The sequence below is a fragment of the Mastigoproctus giganteus genome, chromosome 7 (genome assembly GCF_048544385.1).
Source record: "Mastigoproctus giganteus isolate SK-2022 chromosome 7, ASM4854438v1, whole genome shotgun sequence".
Lineage (NCBI taxonomy): Eukaryota > Metazoa > Arthropoda > Arachnida > Uropygi > Thelyphonidae > Mastigoproctus > Mastigoproctus giganteus.
Genome location: NC_143581.1, coordinates 3,766,932 through 3,790,093, shown reverse-complemented (window position 1 = coordinate 3,790,093; position 23,162 = coordinate 3,766,932). Strand labels below are relative to the sequence as shown.

The 23,162-nt window shown below is 37.2% G+C and overlaps 1 protein-coding gene across 2 annotated transcripts in view; it reads left to right on the top strand.

Moving 5' to 3' along the window:
* tral (LSM14 family protein trailer hitch) overlaps nt 1–22,396 on the top strand; it is a 244,125-nt gene extending 221,729 nt beyond the window's left edge. The window contains exon 8 of one of the 2 annotated variants that reach the window (XM_090378611.1): nt 21,677–22,396. In XM_090378611.1, the coding sequence (XP_090234737.1) occupies nt 21,677–21,717 (41 nt within the window). In that variant the 3' untranslated portion in view covers nt 21,718–22,396. The remainder of the gene's footprint in view (nt 1–21,676) is intronic. The other variant, XM_090378612.1, reaches the window with a different exon arrangement.
* The last annotated feature ends 766 nt before the right edge of the window (nt 22,397–23,162 follow it).

The window sequence follows — 23,162 nt, the reverse complement described above, 5'->3', positions numbered from 1 at the left end:
GTACGTAGACAGTACATAGTAAAATGCAAGCATATGGCATCGAAATGAAAATAAGAAACAATTTAATATTAAATGTAATATGCCTTTGCTAGCAAAAAATCTTATCCTGCCAGTGCTATCACCAGTTTCGCTAAAGTGTTGATAAAGGAGTTTTGCCTTTTCACGAATGATGAGTGAACTTAATGGAATTTTATTTTGAGTTCGGTCTTCTATCCACAGATTTAAAGATTTTTCCATTTTTTCTAATTTAACATCACGAGTTACAGAGCAAATTTTTGAAGCAATTAGCGTGTTTTCACGAACACTACGGCAGATTTTTTCTTCCAATTTTTTGATTGATCATACCGTTGACTCATTGATTTTAGAATGTTTTGTCACAGAGGAGACACTTTCACCATTAGAAATTTTATCTAATAACTCAATTTTATTCGCTAATGCCATCACCTTCTTTGATATTTTCGCATTTCTCTTGTTATTCGAAGCCATATTTTTGTAGGGGTTAGAAAGAACTTGTCCACAATAAGGTCACTTTCTTCCGTTAACACACTTGAAAAATTCTGTTTTACACTGCAAAACGGTAGATTTATCATTTTTGTAAGCATATCAATTTATAAGCATGTAAATTAAAAGCAAACGACGAAACCTTCCATGACAAGTGCATAACACACTTAACAGGGATTAGCGAGAAACATCCACGCTCGCGATTTTGTCACCCCCCCCCCCCCCCCACTGAGCGCTGTTTTGACCGGGATTGATAATTTTAGCCACGCCCATGTTTTTTTATGGGGGAAAATATTCACGGCACTTTAAAATTCACATTTTTTTTAGGTTTCATTTTATATTAAATCGGCGATCGCGAAACCGCGAATAGCGGGGGTTTACTGTATTTGGATCTTAGAAAGGCTTTTGATACTGTTGCACATGGAAGACTGTACGGCATTGGAGGCAAATCATTGCTATGGATAAAGGGATGGTTCAGTTGTAGAAGACAGAGTGGTAATCAATGGACACTGCTCTTCGTGGACTTCTGTTATTAGTGGAGTCCCTCGGGGTTCAGTTGGTGGGTCCATTGTTGTTTTCTGTATTTATAAATGATATTGATGATGGTATATCAGGCTTAATGTCCAAGTTTGCAGATGATACGAAGGTCGGCAGGGTTGTTAATGATACTAATGACAGTACACTGCTGCAACAGGAGCTAGAAAAGTTGAGCAGATGGGCTGAGAGGTGTCAACTGAAGTTTAACATTGAGAAATGTAAAGTACAACATGTGGGAAACAGCAACCCCAGAGAAATGTACCAACTGTGTGTTACTACACTTAAGGTGGTAGAAAATGAAAAAGACCTGGGAGTAATTGAGCAGTCAGATATGAAGTTTTCTGAGCAATGCAGACTGTCTGCAAGAGTAGCTCATGGTGTCTTGTCAGTGATATACAGGAATTTTTCTAGCAAGGATAAGGAGGTGATTATCCCCTTGTATGAGGTAATGGTCAGGCCATTGAGTACCTTGAGTACTGTATACAGGTCTGGAGGCCTCATTTTAAGAAGGATGTAGAACTGTTGGAAAGAGTACAGAGAAGGGCAACAAGATTAGTGAATGGAACAAAGGGTTGCTCTTTCAAAGAAAGGCTTAAATTTTGCAGATTACAGTGGAGACTAGGCACTATTGAGGTGTATAAAGCCTTGAATGGTTTGAGCATGCTCAATGCTGATGGGATTTTTCCTCTTGCTTAGAATCACCCGAGAGGGCGTAAATTCAAATTGAGGAAAGACAGTTGTAGGATAGATGTGCGGCGGTAGTTTGCCTTTAGCCAGCGGGTAGTTGATTGGTGGGAACAGAGTTCCATCTTTTGTGATAGCCCAAATAAATTTAATGCTGAGCTGGACAGGTATTTGGAACGAACAGAGGGGTGAAATCGGATCGGGTTTTTTTTGGCTGATGCTGCACAAGCTTGCTTTCTTGCATCGTACGCCTCTACTAATGCTAATGCTAATTAGAAAAATTGGTTCCCTGAGTATGATGGATTTATTTGAGAAATCTAGTGACATGTTACTTTCATCCTAGTATCCTTTGAAGTCAGTACACTTTTGCCACCAATGCTGCAATGCATTATAATTTTAGCTGCAAAGAAAGTTTTTTCTTGGGCTCCAGAAATGCATCCACTGCAATGATGATGTCACTGTCGGTGGGAAAATGGATGCCATCCAGGTATTTTTTCAAATTAGGAAATAGGTAAAGGTCCACTGGTGCTAGGGACAATCCAAGATTTCAGAGCCACACTCATGAAGTGCAGCCATGGCAGTGACAGACTTGTGATCAAGTACATTGTCCGGGTGGAACAAGACTCCTTAGCTGAGTTTTCCTCAGCATTTCTTGTGATGTTTTCATGCAGACATCTCACAATGTCTGCATAATAGGCCCCTGTGACTTTCTGGCTTTTCTGAAGATAATCCACTAGTAGCACTCCATGTGTATCCTAAAAAAACAATGTCATCACTTTTTCAGCAGAATGAATCAATTTGACTTTCTTTGAGGTGAAGAAGAGCTGTGTTTCCACTGTTTGGTCTGCTCCATTGTCTCTGGCTGGAAGTGATAGACCCACATCTCATCCAGGGTCACTTTGCAAGGAAATTTGCTGTATCTGCTTGAAAACAGTACAAATGTTCACTGGACTGGGTAACTTGTGCATTTTTAAACTGCCGTCAACAACCTTAGGACCCATCATGCTGGTACCTTTATTCATAGCAAGAACTTCTGTTATTATGTTCAGATGAGGCCTAAGATGCTGACAATGTACCAAGCTATCACTCATCACCAACCACATCATGTACACTGTCAACTTCTGGAATGATTGGATGTTGCAGATCTTCCACAGTATGGATCATCTTCCAGGCTCACCCTTCCCCAGTGTGACTGATTTTGCCCATCCTTCATCATTTACACGGCTTTGTTGACTTCAGAACCTATAATTAAAAAAAAAAAGTAAATGGAAACTTCATGAAACTTGGTGGGTTACTATTTGAAGTTTACATTAAGTACAGGAATTTTTAGCACTGTATTACTACCCTTTCATACTCAAGCCATGAACCATTAGCATTAGTAGAGGCATTTGATGCAAGAAAGCAAGCTTATGCAGCATCAGCCAAAAAAAAAAAAAAAAAACCCACTTCCACTTCACCCCTCTGTTCATTCAAAATACCTGTCCAGCTGAGCCTTAAACTTATTTAGGCTATCAACTTCCACGACAAGGGATGGAAGTCTGTTCCACCCACCAACCACCCGCTGGCTAAAGGCAAATTTCCGCACATCTATCCTACATCTGTCTTTCCTCAATTTGAATTTATGCCCTCTCAGGTGATTTTTCTGAGCTAGAGGAAGAATCCCATCAGCATTGAGCATGCTTAAACCATTTAAGGCTTTATACACCTCTATCAGATCACCTCGCTGGTGCCTAGTTTCCAGACACAGTAATTTGCAAAACTTAAGCCTTTCTTCGTAAGAGCACCCCTTTGTTCCATTCACTAATCTTGTTGCCCTTCTCTGTACTCGTTCCAGCAGCTCTACATCCTTCTTGAAATGAGGCCTCCAGATCTGTATACAGTACTCTAGGTGTGGCCTGACCATTGCCTTATACAATGGAATAATCACCTCCTTATCCCTGCTGGAAAAATTCCTGTATATCATTGACAATACTCCATGAGCTACTCTTGCAGCCCGTCTGCACTGCTCAGAGAACTTCATATCTGCCTGCACAATCACCCCCAAGTCCCTTTCATTCTCTACCACTGTCAGTGTAGTACCACAGAGTTGATACGTTGCTCTGGGGTTGCTGTTTCCCATGTGTAGTACTTTACATTTGTCAATGTTAAACTTCATTTGCCACCTCTCAGCCCTTTCAACCTTTCAAACTTTCAAAGCCCCCTTATACATCCACTAGGTGTGAAGAGCAATGGCAAATTGTTCACTATACAGGTTCGTTTTAGATGATGTTATAGTTTGAGAAATTGCGTGGAGCACCAATATGTACATGATATTAGTATTGGTTGTGGCAGATCATGCAAGAAAACAAGCTTATAAAGCATCAGCCAAAAAAAAAAAAAAAATTCACACTTCGCCCATCCATACCTTTCAAAAATTTGTCTGTTTCTTCCTTGAATTTACTCAAACCACCTGCTGGCTGAAAACAAATTTCCACACATCGAGCTATGAACCTTTCAACCCCCCCCCCCCCTTATACATCCATTAAGTGTGAAGCGTAGTGACAAAATGGTTCTCTACACAAGTTCATTATAGATGTTATGATTTGAGTAATTGGGATGAGCACAGATATTTACATGATATTAATATTAATATTATCATGCAAGAAAGCAAGCTTATAAAGCATCAGCCAAAAAAAAAAAAAAAAAATTTTGAAAGCTTATCTTTTCTTAGAAACCTTTTTTTCTGAGAGCACCCTTTACCAGCCAACCTGTTTGCCTTTCTCTGCACTCATAAATTTGAAAACAGATTGTTCAACAACTGTTATGGAATGCAGAACTGGAATTTGGACTCCTTCAAACTATTTGTCAAAGTAGAATAGGCAGAGGGGGGGCAGTATAGGTGTGCAGTAGCACACATTTTTTGAGTTGTCAGCATAACTGCTAAATATGATTTTTTTTTTTTTTTTTTTTTTTTGGAAATGATTAGTTGTAAACTCCTCTGATCTGTGTGGCCATGCCAGAATAAAAGAACATTTAATTTCATTCAGTTATTTTGTGTCTGCATATACTGCTATTAATCAGCAGCAGCTTGTTCAATTCAAGAAAGATGGTCCTTAGAAACTATCACATAGTCTCACAAAATATGAGACTAAGATTTTTACTTTATATGATTCCTGTGTCTGCTGTATGCTATTAGTGGAAATATAATGTGGTAGACTGCAGATCTATGCAGTGTAGCTAATTAATTTAGTGTATCCACTAGTTTGTCTCAAAATAGCACAATTCTTTTTCAAATTATTTTCAGCAATAAACATCAAAATTTTGGTACAACAAAATCATTCATTCATGCACCTCTGAAAAGTTTGCTTGTAAGGATATTTTGCTATATACAGGGTATCACATAAATATCAAATATCAAAATGAACTTTTTCTGGTAGTGTATACCAGAAAAAGAGTTTTTAAAAGAAATTTAACTGTGGTTGGCATACTATATAAAAATAAAAGGCAACAGTACCCCAGTTTAGAAAGATAGAGAGAACCTTTATGGAAATATTGCATATATAATGTTGCAGCATCAATTTTGCTATAATTTTTCTGTACATTTCATAAAATAACTTGTCAGCCAGCAATTCATAGTTACAGCTTACATATATTGAAATCGAACCCCAAGCCATTTATGAACTATGGAAACTGGCTGAATGCCAGTTTCCAACTACTTAAATCTTCAGCCTCTGATTACTTACAGAAAATCTGTTTTTCCAAATACTAACAGGAAGCTACACCTGTTAGTATTTGGAAGGCATATCTTCTCATGAACTGCATGAGATATGCCTTAATTGCTCACTGGCAGAGGCCATAAAAGGGATATCTTCAAAACCAATATGGGAAAGAACAGCACCATTAATAGACTGATCAATATTGCAAATATGACTAAATTAGGTGTGTTCCGGGAGCAAACTGAAGGAAGTCAGCTTGCTTTTGGAATTACTGACTTCCTTTAATAGTTGAGACAACTCAGAATGATGTCTGAAGCACCTCATTTCTAGGACTCTTCAGTTATGTTATTGTATATATATTTTATATCTGCATATATATTTTATTTAATTTTTTTTATGTTTTGTTATCCTGGGTTCTGTATCATATCCTGGTATTGGCTTCAAGGCTTTGCTGTTATCAATAAAATAAAATATATATAAGCTACAACTTCACATCACATAAACACCCCGTGTGCATGTGTGTGCGTGCGTGTAAACTCCTATTTAGCCCATTCTCTTTATTATTATTATATCAAGTTTTTCACTAAGCTGTAATGTTGTTGTTCTTTTCTTCTCTGTACGAGGTTTATTAACTTTAGGGGCCATAGTGGGGGGATTGTTAATTTAAAATAAATATAAAACAGCAGTATAATCTGATATCAGTACAGAATTCACTTTCAAAATGGTGAGCTTAAACATATACAGTAATCACGTGACTTGCTGTTTTCTTTTTTCGGCACAGCAAGACATCTGCACTGTATGTAAAATCTGATCTCAATGTGCTGTTGGCTTGAATGTTCCGTTAGTTGGGGTGCCGTTATTTCAACAGTCTACTGTAGTATGTGAAAAGTGATGATAAACACTTTTAAATATTTTTACTTTTGTAGTACAGGAATCCCTTCCCAATTGCATGTTTGGCAACAGCAGATTTGAGAACAGGGTGCCTAGATCTGACTCCTTTAGAGTGTTTTATATTTGTACACCAAAATTTTATAATCTGTGCTTTTTTTACGTATATTGGTTCACTCTAATCTCCTTAAACAAAATAACCCCTAACAGTTATAGCTCCATGCATCAAATTACCATGGTTAATATATAGCAGGGGTGGCCAACAAGTTGATTAGCATTAGCATTAGCATTAGTAGAGGCATTTGATGCAAGAAAGCAAGCTTATGCAGCATCAGCCAAAAAAAAAAAAAAAAAAAAAAGTAACATAAATAAATAAAAATAACCACTTCCACTTCACCCCTCTGTTCGTTCGAAATACCTGTCCAGCTGAGCCTTAAACTTATTTAGGCTATCAACTTCCACGACAAGGGATGGAAGTCTGTTCCACCCACCAACCACCCGCTGGCTAAAGGCAAATTTCCGCACATCTATCCTACATCTGTCTTTCCTCAATTTGAATTTATGCCCTCTCAGGTAATTTTTCTGAGCTAGAGGAAGAATCCCATCAGCATTGAGCATGCTCAAACCATTCAAGGCTTTGTACACCTCTATCAGATCACCCCGCTGGTGCCTAGTTTCCAGACACTGTAATTTGCAAAACTTAAGCCTTTCTTCGTAAGAGAACCCCTTTGTCCCATTCACCAATCTAGTTGCCCTTCTCTGTACTCGTTCCAGCAGCTCTACATCCTTCCTGAAATGAGGCCTCCAGGCCTGTATACAGTACTCTAGGTGTGGCCTGACCATTGCCTTATACAAGGGAATAATCACCTCCTTATCCCTGCTAGAAAAATTCCTATATATCATTGACAATACACCATGAGCTACTCTTGCAGCTCGTCTGCACTGCTCAGAGAACTTCATATCTGCCTGCACCACCACCCCCAGGTCCCTTTCATTCTCTACCACTGTCAGTGTAGTACCACAGAGTTGATACGTTGCTCTGGGGTTGCTGTTTCCCATATGTAGTACTTTACATTTGTCAATGTTAAACTTCATTTGCCACCTCGAAGCCCATCTGCTCAACCTTTCCAAATCCTGTTGCAGCAGCATAGTGTCAGTAGTGTCCTTGACAACCCTGCCAACCTTTGTATCGTCTGCAAACTTGGACATTAAGCCTGATATACCATCATCAATATCATTTATAAATACAGAAAACAATAAAGGCCCCAATACTGAACCCTGAGGGACTCCACTAATAACATTAGTCCACGATGAGCAGTGTCCATTGATTACCACTCTCTGTCTTCTCCCCCTCAACCACCCCTTTATCCATAGCAGCAACTTGCCTCCAATGCCACACTGCTCCAATTTGTGCAGCAGTCTTCCATGTGCAACAGTATCAAAAGCCTTTCTAAGATCCAAGTATATAATATCAAAGTTATTCCCTGCATCCAGTTCTTTTGTGACTGCATCATAGTATCCAATCAAATTGGTCAGGCAAGACCTGCCCTTAACAAAACCATGCTGTGTCCTAGCTATAACTGAAGTCTTGTCTAGATGATCCTGCAGTGCTTCTTTCACCAGTGCCTCCATTAATTTTCCGGGAACAGAAGTTAAACTCACAGGTCTATAATTACTTGTGTCAGCCTTTGATCCCCCTTTGTGAATTGGGGTCACATTTGCACATCTCCAGTCAATGGGTACCTCCCCTGAGTCCAAGGAAGCTCTCATAATTATGGCTAAGGGTTTGCTTACCTCCTTTGCTGCCTCCTTTAATATAACTGGATAGATCCCATCCACCCCAGGTGCCTTTCTTGTGTTTATCTTCAACAATTTCTCCTCCACTTTGCTCTCAGTTATTACAAGATTCTCTAGCTTACTGCTAGAGTTGAATACACCTCTGGCATTCCCCTCGCTGAATAACTCCTCATGTGTGAATGTTGATGCAAAATATTCATTTAGTTTGTTAGCTACCCGAGCAGGGTCATCAACAGTTGACCCATCGATCTCAAGTGGACCAATCTGATTCATCCCCTTCCTTCTAGAGTTTACATAAGTAAAGAGCTCTTTGCTGTTTTTCTTCGCATCCCTTGCCAAGGATCTCTCGTAATCTGCCTTCGCCTGCCTAACCTCCTTTGTAACTTGGTTACAGATCAACTTGTATCTATCATAGGCGTCCGTGTCACGTGTTAATTTGTATGTATCCCATGCATTTTTCTTCTCTGCCATATGCCTCATTAGTTCATCTGACAACCATTTAGGCCTAAACCTTGAACAATATTTCTTAGTTGGTATGTAAAGCCTAGTAGCTTCCACGATAAGTTCTTTGAATGCTTCCCATTTTGAATTTGCTGTTGGCAATATCATCAGTTGATCCCACTGTATAGAATTTAAATACTGTCTCAGTCCATTGTAGTCGCCTTTACGAAAGCAATACCCCTTCCCTTTACCCCTAATGGTAGTTAGGGGTAAAGGGAAGGGGTATTGATTGCGATCTACCAGTCAATCGTGGCTTTAATTTTGGTCGATCATGACAAATTTTAAATATATAACCCCCAGGGGCTCGCATCTGGTGAGTATGGGCTTGGCACACTCAGGATCCTGAGCTAGATATCATCATTCTTCTCTTTCTTGGTGATTCCTTTCTACTTTAGTGTCTCTCTCTCTTTCTCACAAACACTCAGGGTAACTTGGGAATTTTTTTTTTTTTTGGCTGGTGCAGCATAAGCCTCTGGCTTCCTTGCACCACGTAGATAATATTAATAATAATATAAAAAATAGATTAGTCAAAATCTAAATGTTGTTATTATTATGCGCCCCACTGCATACGCTTATTACAAATCTGTTAAACCACATGACCACTCTTGTTGTCGTGCAGCAGCTAGGTTTGTCTAGTGAAAATTCACACAGTTATGTTGAGGAGTATAATGTATGTGCCGAATTCTTATTTGGCTTACTTAATATTAATAACTGGACAGTGCTTATATGTTAATTTAATACCCTTTGAATACTACGAAAAAGAGTAAAACGTATCACTTTCATCAAGAGTGGGAACTAGAATACTTTTTTGTATTGATAAAAGAAAAATGTTGTTATTTGATTTACAATGCTTCCATGGCTAGACCCAAAAAAGGAAATTTAGAAAGGCACTTGGTAAATACCAATTGGATTTTTCACCTAATAGTGACCTTAGAAAAAATAAATTAAAAAACTTAAATCCAGATTTTTTGCATAACCAAATTTCTTCATGACACCTAATTTACAATCCAAAGCAGTAACTGTAGCATCATTTAAAGTGAGTAATTTCTTGCAAAAAAGTGCAAACCATTTTCTGATGGTCAATTCATCAAATTAGTATTAGTATTAGTATTAGTAACGGCCGCATGGTGCAAGAAAGCCTATGGCTTATGCTGCACCAGCCAAAAACCAAAAAAAAAAAAAAAAAAAAAAAAATCCGAACAAAACAATGATAAAAACAAAAAAATAAATAAATAACTAAATAATAATAATTAATAAAAAAAAAAAAAACAGGAAATTAAACCTATCATCCTATGCGCTTCCCTTACCCGAAAGTACTATCCAGATGACCTTTGAATTTCCCCAAACTGTCGGCCTCTACCACCCATGAAGGCAACTTATTCCAGTAATTTATAACTCGCTGGCTAAAATAAAACTTCCTGCAGTCTAATGTAAACATTTCCCCCTGTAACTTGAATTTATGTCCCCTAGTTCTAGCATAATTTATATATAAAATCTTGAAAATTTTGTCCTCATTCATTTTACTGATGCCTCTCAGAGCCTTAAACACCTCAATCAAATCTCCTCTAAGGTGTCTAGTTTCCAAACTCTGCAACCCACATATTCGAAGTCTTTCTTCATAAGGACGCCCTTTTGCTGATCTCACCAGGCGAATTACCCTTCTTTGCACCCTTTCAAGAAGCTCGATGTCTTTCTTTAGGTGCGGTCTCCATACTTGAACACAGTATTCCAAGTGTGGTCTAACAAAAGCCTTATATAATGGGATTATCACGTCCCTATCTCTACTTGCAAAAGTTTGATAGATCATCGATAGGACACCATGGGCCTTCCTTGCAACCTGTTTACAATGCTCAGAGAATTTCATGTCTGACCGTATCGTAACACCCAAGTCCCTTTCCTCCAGTACTGGGTTTAGTTGAACTCCACCAAGTGAATAAGTTTTTTTTTACTGTTTCCCAGGTGTAATACCCTACACTTTGTTGGATTAAAGCACAGCTGCCATTTTTCTGACCATTCCTGAAGTCTATCTAGGTCTCTCTGAAGAAGCTCAGCTTGACAGTGATCATTAACTACTCTACCAATTTTAACATCATCTGCAAATTTAGACATCATGCCCGCTATCCCTTCATCGATTCGTTTATGAAAATTAAAAACAACAGTGGTCCTAATACTGATCCTTGGGGAACCCCACTTCTTACATCAACCCAATCTGAGGAATAGCCATTTATCACAACCCTCTGCCTCCTGCCCTGAAGCCATCCTTCTATCCATCTAAGAATTTTCCAAGTGATTCCAACCTGTTCCAGCTTATAAAGCAACCGCTCATGTGGGACTGAGTCAAAAGCTTTGCTGAAATCTAAATAAACAATGTCAAAATTATTCCCTAAATCCAGCTCGTGAGTGACCCTTTCGAAATAGCGAACCAGATTTGTTAAACATGATTTTCCCTTTACAAAACCATGCTGAGTATCCTTGAGAATTTCAATTCGATCCAAATGATCCTGAATTCCACCCTTGATCATTGCCTCCATGATTTTCCCTACTACTGAAGTCAGACTGACATGTCGATAATTTCCAACTTCACTTTTAGAGCCCCCCTTATGTATGGGAGATACATTTGCACTTTTCCAATCCAAGGGAATCTCCCCAGAGTCTAGTGATGCTCGCATAATTAGCCTCAATGGTTCAATGCACTCGCTTGCCGCTTCTCTTAAGATTATAGGGTATATTCAATCAACTCCAGGAGCCTTACTGGTTTGTAGGCTCGAAGGTTTTTTCATTAAATAATCTTGCGCAATTTCAATATCATTAATTACATATTTTTCAACTTCGCTCCCACAATTTCCCATTGCCACAAAAGGTTTTTCATTTGTAAATATCGATGCAAAATAACTGTTGAGTTCATCTGCAATGGCAGCTGGTGTATTTATTACTATCCCCTTTCCCTTATGTAAAGGTCCGATCTGGTTTGTCCTACTCTTCTTGGCATTTATATATGTGAAGAATTCTTTATCCCCCCTCTTTGCTCTGTTTGCTAGTGATTTCTCATAAACTGCCTTTGCCTGTCGAACCTTTTCTGTGGCTCTATTACACATCACCTTGTAGCTGTTATAGGCTTCAGTACTTTTTATTGCTCTGTAACCTTTCCATGCCACCTTTTTCTGCTCAAGTAATGTGGCAACTTCACTATTCAGCCAACTTGGAACCCTTCTCGTGGAGTATTTTTTTAATGATATATACGCATTCAAGGCATCTGTGATTAATGTTTTAAAAGCGTACCACAGTTCAATTGTATTCATTCTCTGCACGATATCTACCCAGTTAATGGAGGCCATGTAGTACCTTAAGGCATCGTAATTTCCTTTTCTGAAATTAAAACCCATTCCTTTGCCTTTTACTTCTGCTACCTCTCTCGTCATCATCCACCGTAGAACTCCGTGATCACTTCCTGCTACTGGTTCCTCTACTGTCAGCCCTGTTATTTCATCTGATTCATGTGTGATGATGAGGTCTAGGACAGGGGTGGGCAACTTTTTTTCATCAGCGGGCCGAATGAAATTTTCGTATCATGATGCGGGCCGAATTAAATTTTCGCATCCTGATGCGGGTCGGAATAGATTGAACGATTTAATAAAAAAAATCAGAACCTAAAAAATGTTATATTACTTGAATTACCAAATTATTAATGTATTTTTTAAAAAAAATATCTGAATGTCCAATTATCATTGAAAATGTGACATTCGGCATCAATTTTTCTTTTCTTTTTTTTAATTGGCTCATTTTATGGGCTATAAATTATATTAAATTAAAAATTGTAATAATTAGAAAGGCATAAAACGTAAAATATCTCGCACCAATATTTTTTTCAATAAGAAGTCAAACCCAAAGGAACTTCGTTCGATCGATGCTACAATAATAATTAGGAAATAACTCTTTGACGCTGCGTAGAATCACTTGGTTACTGTTGTACTGGCCGCGATTCCCAATTGAACCGAATTAAGCCGAGCGTTTACGGAGAGTGTAGTCAGGTATGGATTTTCTATATTTATGCATTTACCGAGGGGGGCCAGATTCAACATCATCGCGGGCCGGATGTGGCCCACCCCTGGTCTAGGATATTCTTTTCTCTAGTACTTTCCCTGACATGTTGATACAAATAACAGTCATCTAGTTGATTTAAAAATTTTGTTCCCCATGTCGAGTTTCCTTCCCATTTACTCCAATCAATTAGAGGCAAATTTAAATCACCCATAATAAGGCAGTGACGCTTACTGGCCCATTCCATTTGCATGTAGAGGCTTTTGTCATAATCTTCGCAATCACCTGGTCTGTAGATTACTCCTACTCGCATTATACCTTTGTTTCCAACTATCTCACACCATACAGACTCTATACTAGCATGTGAAATGTCTGAATCCAGGAAAGCTATCGTTGCACTCAGGCTGCTTCTGATAAGAAGCATTACCCCGCCACCCCTTTTATCTAACCTATCCTTCCTAAATACATTATACAAGCCGTACTGAAACTCATCATCCCCAATTTCCGGGTGGCACCACCCGGAAATTGTAAGCCCTATTATGTCGGCGTTACTTGTTTTAACCAGCAGTTCGAATTCGCTTGTTTTATTGACGACACTTCTAACGTTACTGTATAAACAATTAAGATTTACTGTTCTTGTATATTTAACAACCCTAACACAACCCTTGAAGTTTTTTTAGGCTCTCTTCCCTGATATTAGCTACCCACTCACGTGAAACGTTTCTGCCCCCAGAACATCTAGATAATATGTCCAGTTGGGGTAACAGATAAGAACTCTTAAGTTTTTAAGTAACAGATAAGAACTCTTTTTTTCAAAGTACTTTTACAAAGTAACAAAAATCAAAGACTCATTTTTAGAAATAACAGGTTCTCTTTTTGAAAATTTTAAGAACAAAAATGGAATTAAAAGTGCCCTTTAAGATCTGCAATTATCTTGAAATACTGTGATGCGACACATCAAAAAAATTAGTAAAAATGTGAGCGAACAATTGCGTGCTCATATTGCTAATTGTGTGTCCTTTTCTTTACAACAGACGTCAGTGATACAGCTCAATTGCTCGTTTTTCTTCGTATGGTTTTCGATGGTTCTGCCACTAGAGAAGAACTGCTGTGTATGGTTTCGTTAAAAGAAATAACTCTTTGTCTTGATATATTTAACACATTCAAAAATTTTATTGAAAAAATTAAATTACCACTATTTAAGCTCGTATCAATAACAACAGATGGGGCTAAAGCAATGACATGCCATCTTAACTCATTCATCACATTGTGCCAAACGGATGATGAATTTTCAGATTTTTTGAGGTACCACTGTCATCCACCAAAAGGTGTTAGCCAGCAAAAGATTAAATACTAAAAGTATTATGGACATAGCTTTGAAAATCGTGAAATCCATCAGAGGACAATCTCTTAAAAGGAGATTGTTCAAAATGCACCTCGATGAAAATGAACCAGATCTGATATTACATACATGTGAAGTAGCTGGATCGGAGTAAGTTTCTACAGATTTCGAAATTTGCTGAATGAAATTTTTAAAAAATTTGTCAATCAAAGTGGAGATGATTATCAGCAGCTGCAAGATACAGTGTGGTTGTATGATCTGGCTTTTTTTTTTTTGGCAGATTTTACCAGTAAATTAAGTGATCTGAATTTGGAATTACAAGGAAATAATAAAAATGTGGGTGACATGATTAGTAGCATTTTTACATATAAATATCAGTTTTTGGCAATGGTTAAGGATCTCAAAGAAAAAAATTTGATCATTTGCAAAAATATCCTGTTTTTAAATTTAATAGTGAGATATGTTTCTGAAATTGAGAAAGTTGTGAATGATTTTTGAAACCAGATTCAGTGATTTTAAAACAATTGAAGACATTGTTGAATATATTTATTGTCCAGTTAAGGTTGACTGGACGAAGCAAATTGCAGAAAAAATCGCTGAGATTTTTCACACAGAGAAAATATTACTTGAAAATGAATTTTTTTTTTACGTGACCCCCAAACACGAGAGGTATTAGAACCTATCGTACTTAGTACCGTGCTCGGGTTGGAGGTTGAGAAGGCGAAAGAAGATATTTGTTGACATTGGACTTGAACTTCTGTAGATTGTAATTTTCAGGAAATACGTATGAAGGAAGGTTGTTCCAGAAAACGGCAGTTGAATGAATAAACGAAGAAGATGAAAAGTTGATTCTGTGGGTTTGAAGTTGGACAGTAAATGGATTTTGGCTGGTGGCAGCAGGTGTTCGGACTGTTTTGAAAGAGAGAGCGGGAATTATAGAAGCCAATTCAGAAGAACAGTGTCCATGGAAGTATCTGTAGAAGAGGCATGCAGCAGAAACAGTACTTCTATGAGAAAGCGAGTGAAGAGACTCTGTTAGAGATGAATCATTAATTAACCTAACTGCCCTCTTCGGAATGGAATCAAGAAGCCTGAGAGAGGTTTTGGGTGCACCACCCCAGATGTGGGAACAATATTCCATGGCAGGGCGGATTTGCGATTTATAGAGACTGAGCTGCTGTTTGGAAGAAAAGTAACGCCAAGAGCGAAAGAGAAAACCAAGTTTTTTAGATGCAGAGGAAGCAATATTTGTAATGTGCTTGTGCCAAGAGAGATTAGAAGTCAGGGTAATCCCCAAAAGTGATATATCATTTTGCCTAGAAATCGGAGTGTCACTAAAGATAAGCATAGGAGCAGAAGAATCCTTTTTGCGAGATATAAGACAAGACTGAGTTTTAGAAGGGTTGAAATCGACTAAGTTGTCTTTGCCCCACTGGAGAATTACCTGAAGATCGACATTTAAGGAATTGGTAGCAGATTTTCGAGAAGTTGAAGCTGATTGAGAAGGACAAGGTTTCTCAAAATGGAAAGTGGAATGCAATGTGCTATCATCGGCAAAACTATGGATATGATTTTCAGTCAATGGAAGAAGGTCATTAATATACAAGAGGAAAACAGTGGGGGAAAGAACTGAACCTTGGGGGAACCGTCATTAGTGAAGAAGTTAGAAGACAGAGAGCCATCTACCATCACCCTCAGTGAGCGATCAGAGAGAAAACTGGATAACCAATTACTAAAAACAGTCGGCAAACCATAAGATGGAAGCTTGTTTAGAAGACCTTTATGCCAAACACGATCAAAAGCCTTTGAGATGTCAAGAGCAACTACTTGTGTTTCACCGAACCTTTTCATTGAATTAGTCCATAAATGGGTAACATAAGCCAGAATATCACCAGTGGATCGACACTGACGGAATCCATACTGGTGATCGTTGATCAGATGGAAGGTTTCTAGGTAGTTTAAGAGTTGGCGGTTAATTGATTTCTCCATTACTTTAGAAAGTGTAGAAGTAATTGCAATGGGACAATAATTGGATGGGAGGGATTTGTCGCCCTTTTTAGGAACTGGCTGGATATGAGCAAATTTCCAAGCAGAAGGAAAAACACCTTTGGAATAAGAAAGTGAAAAAAGGTGGCAAAGAATAGGAGTAAGTTCAGGAGCACAGGTTTTGAGAACAAGTGGAGAAATACCATCGGGACCTGGAGCTTTCTTAGCATCAAGATTCGTCAAAATCCTTCTGATATCCTTTTGACGGAAGACCACAGGAGGCATTGAATGGAGCATGTTGGGAATGGTGGGAGGTGTTTTATCAAGATCATTAATACATGAGCTGGAAGAAAAATGGGATGCTAGCAGGTCAGCTTTATCCTTGGCTGAAGTGACAACAGAACCATCTGGTTTTGACAGAGGTGGAAGCAGAGATGGACAAAAGTTGCGGCCAATAGCTTTGGCAAGAGACCAGAATGCTCGGCTACCATTAGGGCAAGAAGCAAGTTTTCTACTCTTAGCCTGTTCAAACTCTAGTTTGGACTGATTAATAACTGCTTTACAATTGTTGCGAGCTTTGGTGTATGCAGAAAATGAAACTGAAGAATTAGAAACAAGCCAATTACAATATGCAAAATTCTTCTCTTGAACAGCCTTAGCACATTTATTGGAAAACCAAGGTTTAGATAAAGGACGAGATTTTAAAGTGGAGTGTGGGATAAAGGATTCCATTCCTGCAAGAATAATTTCTTTGATACGATCTGAGCAAACGTTGACATCAGAAGTTTTGAAACAGTAATCTGACCAAAGAAAAGAAGTCTCGCAGATCATCCCATTTTGCATTCTTGTAATGCCAAACAACACGAGGTTGAGAATAGCCATGAGATAAAGGTTCCATTGGACAAAGAGACAATCACCAAGTTGTGACCTGAAGTGCCTAAAGGACTTCTCACTTCGACCGTGTACTTAGAAGGGTTGTTTGTGAGAAAAAGATCAAGCGTATTGGCTGTATGATTAGGGTTGTCCGGTATTCTTGTAGGTAAATGAACAATCTGTACTAGGTCATTAGTAATTGCAAAGGCCTCAGCATCTCGACCTGCTGGGTCGGTGTGACTAGAAAACGGAAGCCAACTGGAGTTGTGAACATTAAAATCACCAAGGAAAATTACCTCACTGTTAGGAAAATTAGGAAAGTTCGACTGGAGAAAGTCAAGTTGCAAAGAGATGAAGTCAAATAGCTCCAAGTGATTGGTGGAGTTGGGAGAACGGTAGAAACAAGAGATGGATTTGACACAATGAGGTAGAGAGATTTTAAGCCAGAGAAGATCAAAGAGAAGAGATTCCAAATTGCCAAATCTCTGACAGGGAATATCAGAACGGACATATGCACAAGTACCACCTTTGAGGCGAAAGGAATTATACAGCGAATAATTTGGGCATCTGAGATTCTGTCAGAAAAAGTACATGGGGTTTGGCAGACTGCAAGTGGAAATGGACATCGATGAGATTAGAATTGAGACCACGTATATTTGTGAAATGAATTAGAAGTCCTTGGAAGGTTTAGATCTTTTCGCAGATAAGCTTGCTCTATTAGTTTGACAATTCATGGTTTATTCAATAGTAAGAAAAAGTGGGTGGGACATGCTCTATGAAGTAATGAAATTTTTGGATATGGTGTACACGTGGTGAGAATATACCCAGATCCTTGACATAACGTGGCTTCGACAATGCTCCCCGCATACACACTACTCGGACTCCCTCCAGTCGCTATCTGGCAGAGTAGAGGTAGCAAGATTATACACTAGCTGATCCAGAAGCCTCCTATAGAGTTACCAATAGGTTCGGTCCAGTGTACTAACTAGCGGCCGGCCTGCGAACACCGTTTTAGAACTGTACCCTCGCATGTAAGGAATATTGGATCTCGCCACGACGTTCATCATAACCTCAAAAGTCATCAATCATACTGCATGATGGAAGAAATAGGGAAGGGTTGACCGGAACTTAGCTCTAGAGACTAAACATGGGTTCCACCACTTCAAGCCTCCAATAAGCAAAGTGGTGGTATTTCACCGGTTGATGAGAGTCATCTACCACCTAGTACTCCCTGGTAACATAGAGGGTTCCTCCATGTGGTGTGGGCGCCACAGCTCGACCCCTGCTTACGTTGGTTCACACCTGGGTGGTCACCCACCATGTACTTGTGCATGGAGGTTATAGCCAGGATTACTAACAGTCCCAACATCGTGAAGGTGCAGGCAGAGGATTTGGCTGTCACAGACCGTCAGGAATTATTACATTGTTACATTGTAAATTATTACATTGCAAAATGATATCTTCCTAAAAGCCAGGTAATCAGAAAAAGACTTTTGGAAATATGTTTGCCGAGAAAAGTACTGTAAAAAAATGCAGTGAATTTTTAAATTCCTGTTTTGGTTCCACATATCTATGTGAATCGGCCTTTTCGTATTTGAAACAAAAAAGATGAAGAATCGCTCTACTCTTACGAACTTGCATACAGAAGATTCTTTACGGTTGGCCTTATCACACTATATTCCCGATTTTGAAAGCTTGGCAGATGACATTAAAACACAAACTACACATGACTTTAAAATAAGAATTCTGAAGTGTTTTAATTTTAAAATTTATAAACAACATTTTTCAATATGTGTTGATTAACCTTTTTAACTATGTGCAATGAACTTCTTGAGATGGTAGATCGGGGCACATTTTGAAGAAGAAAAGTCGATCGCATCAAAAATTAAGTTGGACATTCCTCTGTTATATAGTAATATAAATTAAAATTAATTTTATCTTTTATGTTCTCTAAACATTCAAGAAGTGTCAAAAGGGAATATATGTATGCATATCTTGTTCCATCACCTTGTTTTCCTTATTATATTGCAACCATAGCATTGTTTTTATAAATGGAAAATGAAATTTACTATAGGAAGAAAATTACTAATATACTGCAAAAGTAATACAATAAATTAGTTCTATAGTTAGGTTATATGTGGGAAGGTGTGATCCTGCTTCCTAAAATTATTACATTATGAATTCATTTTATTTTGAATATTAGAGGATATTTGTACTTATGTGGCAGAATCACACCTTACCATGTAAAACCCTAATTGATGCTTTTCTGCATTAGTTTTGTGGTGTATTAGTGTTGCTTTTTTTTTTTTTTTTTTTTTTTTAACAATAATCTTAGAGACAAAACCATATCTTTATTGTGAAGAAATTTACTGTGGTTTTTTCATATATTTTATTGGCATAATTATTGTTTTTCTCTTAATCCCTTCTTTTTTTATAGGGTCTTTGTCTTGCTACCATGTTTGTAGAGGGATGCCTGTACATGTTTTTCATCTTATCATTTATTAAAAAGTTCATATTTGAGAAAAGGTGCAGCAACATTTATTCATACAAATATTAATTTTTTTGAAATGATTTTCAGCAATAAACATCAATTTTGGTACAACAAAATCATTCATTCATACATCCCTGAAAAGTTTGTTTGCAAGATTTTGCTGTATACAGGGTGTCCACAAACCTCCCTTACAAAATTAAACCATTATTGTATGAATAAGATACATGATACAAACCTGAAATCACTTCCAGATGATAGAGGATATCTTCTAGTTTTTATTCACTAACCAGAAAATGTGTATGCTGCAGCATAATCACAAAACTGTAATCATAGCAAAATTTACCAACTGTGAGAAGGTGACTGTATTTTTTCTCAGTGAGTTTGGTATTGTATATCTATTGAAATGTTACAGAATATTCTTATATGCCAACTGCAGGAGGATGATGATGATGTCAACTTGATTTTCCAACATGATGAAGCTCTGCCATATTACCACAAAGAAGTACAGCATTTGTTGGGAATTGGATTGGAAGAGGACTGATTTTGTGTCCACCATGATCCCTAGATCTGACTCCTTTAGAGTATTTTTTCTATCTTTATCATATTATTTTTCTTTAATCTGGGGATTCATGAAAGACCAGGTGCATGTTCTGCCTCTACCGGGACCATTATGGAACTTGAATAACGTATTTGTGAAAGAGTTGGCTGCATCGACAGGATATATTGTGCTGAATATGGGAGGAATTGGATTAAAGATGGTTACATCTGTAAAGTAACTAAAAATGCCCACTTCGACCACCTAACTTAAAACTTTGTCCTCTATTACCTGGAACTGGTTTCAGGTTTGTATCGTGCACCCTGTTCACACAGTAATGTTTTACTTTTGTTAAAGGAGATTTTTGGACACCTTATATATAGATAGGGAATTTTTTTAACAGCATGGCCCACATGTGTAGGTAGAAGAAGTTATTTTGTAGTGACAGAATGCATTTGAACAAATGTGGTACAAGAGGTTTTGTCTCTGACAGCCAATATTGGAAAGATGTGGCAAGGGTAGCAATGTTTCAAACTAGATTGAAATAAACTAGATGATGATGATTATTTGCATAATCATGTTAGAGAAAATACTAAGGGAAAGAATATTCTATAGGCCAGATCATTGCCCATGAATCAGTTTACATCATAGGACTTACAAGCAAGAACTGATCACCCAGTCCTTAGTTGGAAGCTTGCAGTTGTTAAAGGTAAAGGTGTGGGATTTAATTTTGAATTATGGAATATCTTTAAAGCAATAGTCATAAAAGCCCTGAATGTAACCATTAAGAAATTTTATCATGAGGAAGATTCCAAGATGGATGAATAATAAGCTAATGAGTTTAATAGAGCAGAAAAGATGGTGTGGACATCTTTTCAGATACAGAGTGATGAAAAGTACTGAAGCCTGTAACAGTTACAAAGTTGATCTTTAATAGTACACAGGAAAGGGTAATATGGCAAAGTTAGCTTACAAGAAATTGCTGGCTTAGAGAGCAAAGAATGAAGAGGAGTTGTCACGAATACAAATGCCAATAAGAGAGGAACAAATGAGATTGGACCCTTGTGTCATGGTTGCAAGAGAGGCTGTGCAAGTGAGATTGAGCAGTATGAACTTAGCAGTATTTAAATTACAGAAGAATTACAGATGATAACCAGGGAAACCAACTGTTTCCCTAATAAGCAATCATCTGCAAAAAGATCCCTCAGATGAGAAAGACTTCGAATGTGTGGGCAACTGCATTATAAGAACTTTGCAACCAGACGCCTGAGAGAGGATCTCATTGAGGTTTATAAGGCTCTGAGAGAGGGGTAAGGAAAATGAATGAAAGCAGAATTTTCACCATTTTAAATGATTCCATAACTAAGGACCATAAATTCAAATTACAGGGAAAGGGATTTAGTCTGGATTTTAGGAAGTTTTCTTTTAACCAGAGAGTTGTTAATTACTGGAATAGCTTACCTTTGTGTGATTGATGTAGCTAAGGTGACGGCTTAGGGAAACTCATAGGAAACTCTTATTTATTTCTTATTTATTTTTTTTGTCATTAATTATTATTATTTAGTTATTTTTTATTTTTTGCTAGTGCAGCAAAAGCCTGTGACTTCCTTGCACTGTTTGAAAATAATTGTATTTCATCTTGCTGTGATTTCATTTTAAAGATAAAATAATTAAGAGTAAATGAAAGCTGATGCTTTGGGTGGTTTATATTTGGATAGTTACTTTTAATTTGGTTTATTAATTTGGTTTATTTATATAAATATATATATATATATGTGCGTGTGTGTGTTTGTTTTTTCTCTCTTCAGATACTTTACCAACACCAACATCGACTGCCTTGAAACGGTGAACAGGACTTACAGTTGTAGTTGTGAAGCAGTTCATTGACCTTTACAGGGAAAATGCCTTCGACTAGCTAGGAGGTGACTAGTACCTGAAAGACATTTGGTGATGCAGAGTTACCTCTCTCAGGAGATAAGCCACATAAGTTATGGTTATCTTGACTGGGGTGGGGAAGATTTTTCCTTGATTCCCTTGTCAAAGTTTTATGGTTAATTATTGAGACTGGTTGCTCAGTTTTGCCAAATCTCTGCCAGTTTTATTTCCCTGTGTTGCATTGTAGATTAACCATATTGGTAATATAATATATATACATATATATTTTTACAGAACCTCAGAAATTTACATTTCACTTCCTTCAACTTGTCACATGAATGTGGGCTGGCATTTCTCTAAAATCTGATTTTAGAAGGTTGCTTTATTGTAAATTAAATATGCAAACCAGGAATTAATATCCCACTGTTAAATATGGAGAAAAAAAAAAAAAATAGGACTAGTCTTGACCTGATTACATAAGAGAACAGTCAGTCTTTTGCTAAAATATTCCCTTAGCCCACCTGAACTAACAGGTTAAGTGATAAAATTTTAATTGCAGAATTTTGGCTAGTTCCAGAAACATGTATTACTCTTCTTAAATAGCATTTGGGTTAGTTTTATATCAACACACTAATAATAAAGGAGAACTAGGGTTTCCTCAGTTTTTGATTCTAAATTCACTACAGAATTAGTTTACTTTATGGCAGTATTTTAGGTATATGTAATAGATATATGTTATACAAAGATTTGGTCTTTTATGGATCACAATATATAAAAAGTATGTTTAACTTTAAAACATTTGCAGTAGTCTAGTTCTGACTGCATTACTTTTCATATTCAGCAAGGTTTTTTTTTTTTTTTTTTTTTTAACTTTACCTTTAAAGGTTTTGCATAACAAAAATTATCATATCAAAAGTAAATGAAAGGAGATGAAGCAAGCCGCCTTATTAATGGAAACTTGAGGAATTAAAAAAAAAAAAAAAAAAAAAATAGTAAAACGAAATCATCTTAGCAGAGTCATTAAAAGGCATTTGGCATGTTTTGTAGTTATAGACCACAATGCTTCAACACATATAATTACTGTTATAGTAGCAAACAATGTCTTTTATATATATATATATATATATATATATATATATATATATATATTTATTTAATTAATTAATTAATTTGAATATTCTTTTTTGCTGCTGTGATGAAGTATGCTTAGTAATCACAGAGCATTGTGAAGCAAATGTTAAACAAAGATGTACTCCTAGGTAAAATTTTTGCATCCAAGTTGGGAACTTTTGTAAAATTACCTGTAATATCTGTTCATTGTGGTTAATATGTAAAGGTGAATCTTGTGCTCTGTGCAAAGATTTTTTTTTTCCAGTGGCAGAAATCTTAAATATTGTATATCTTTAAATATTGCACAGA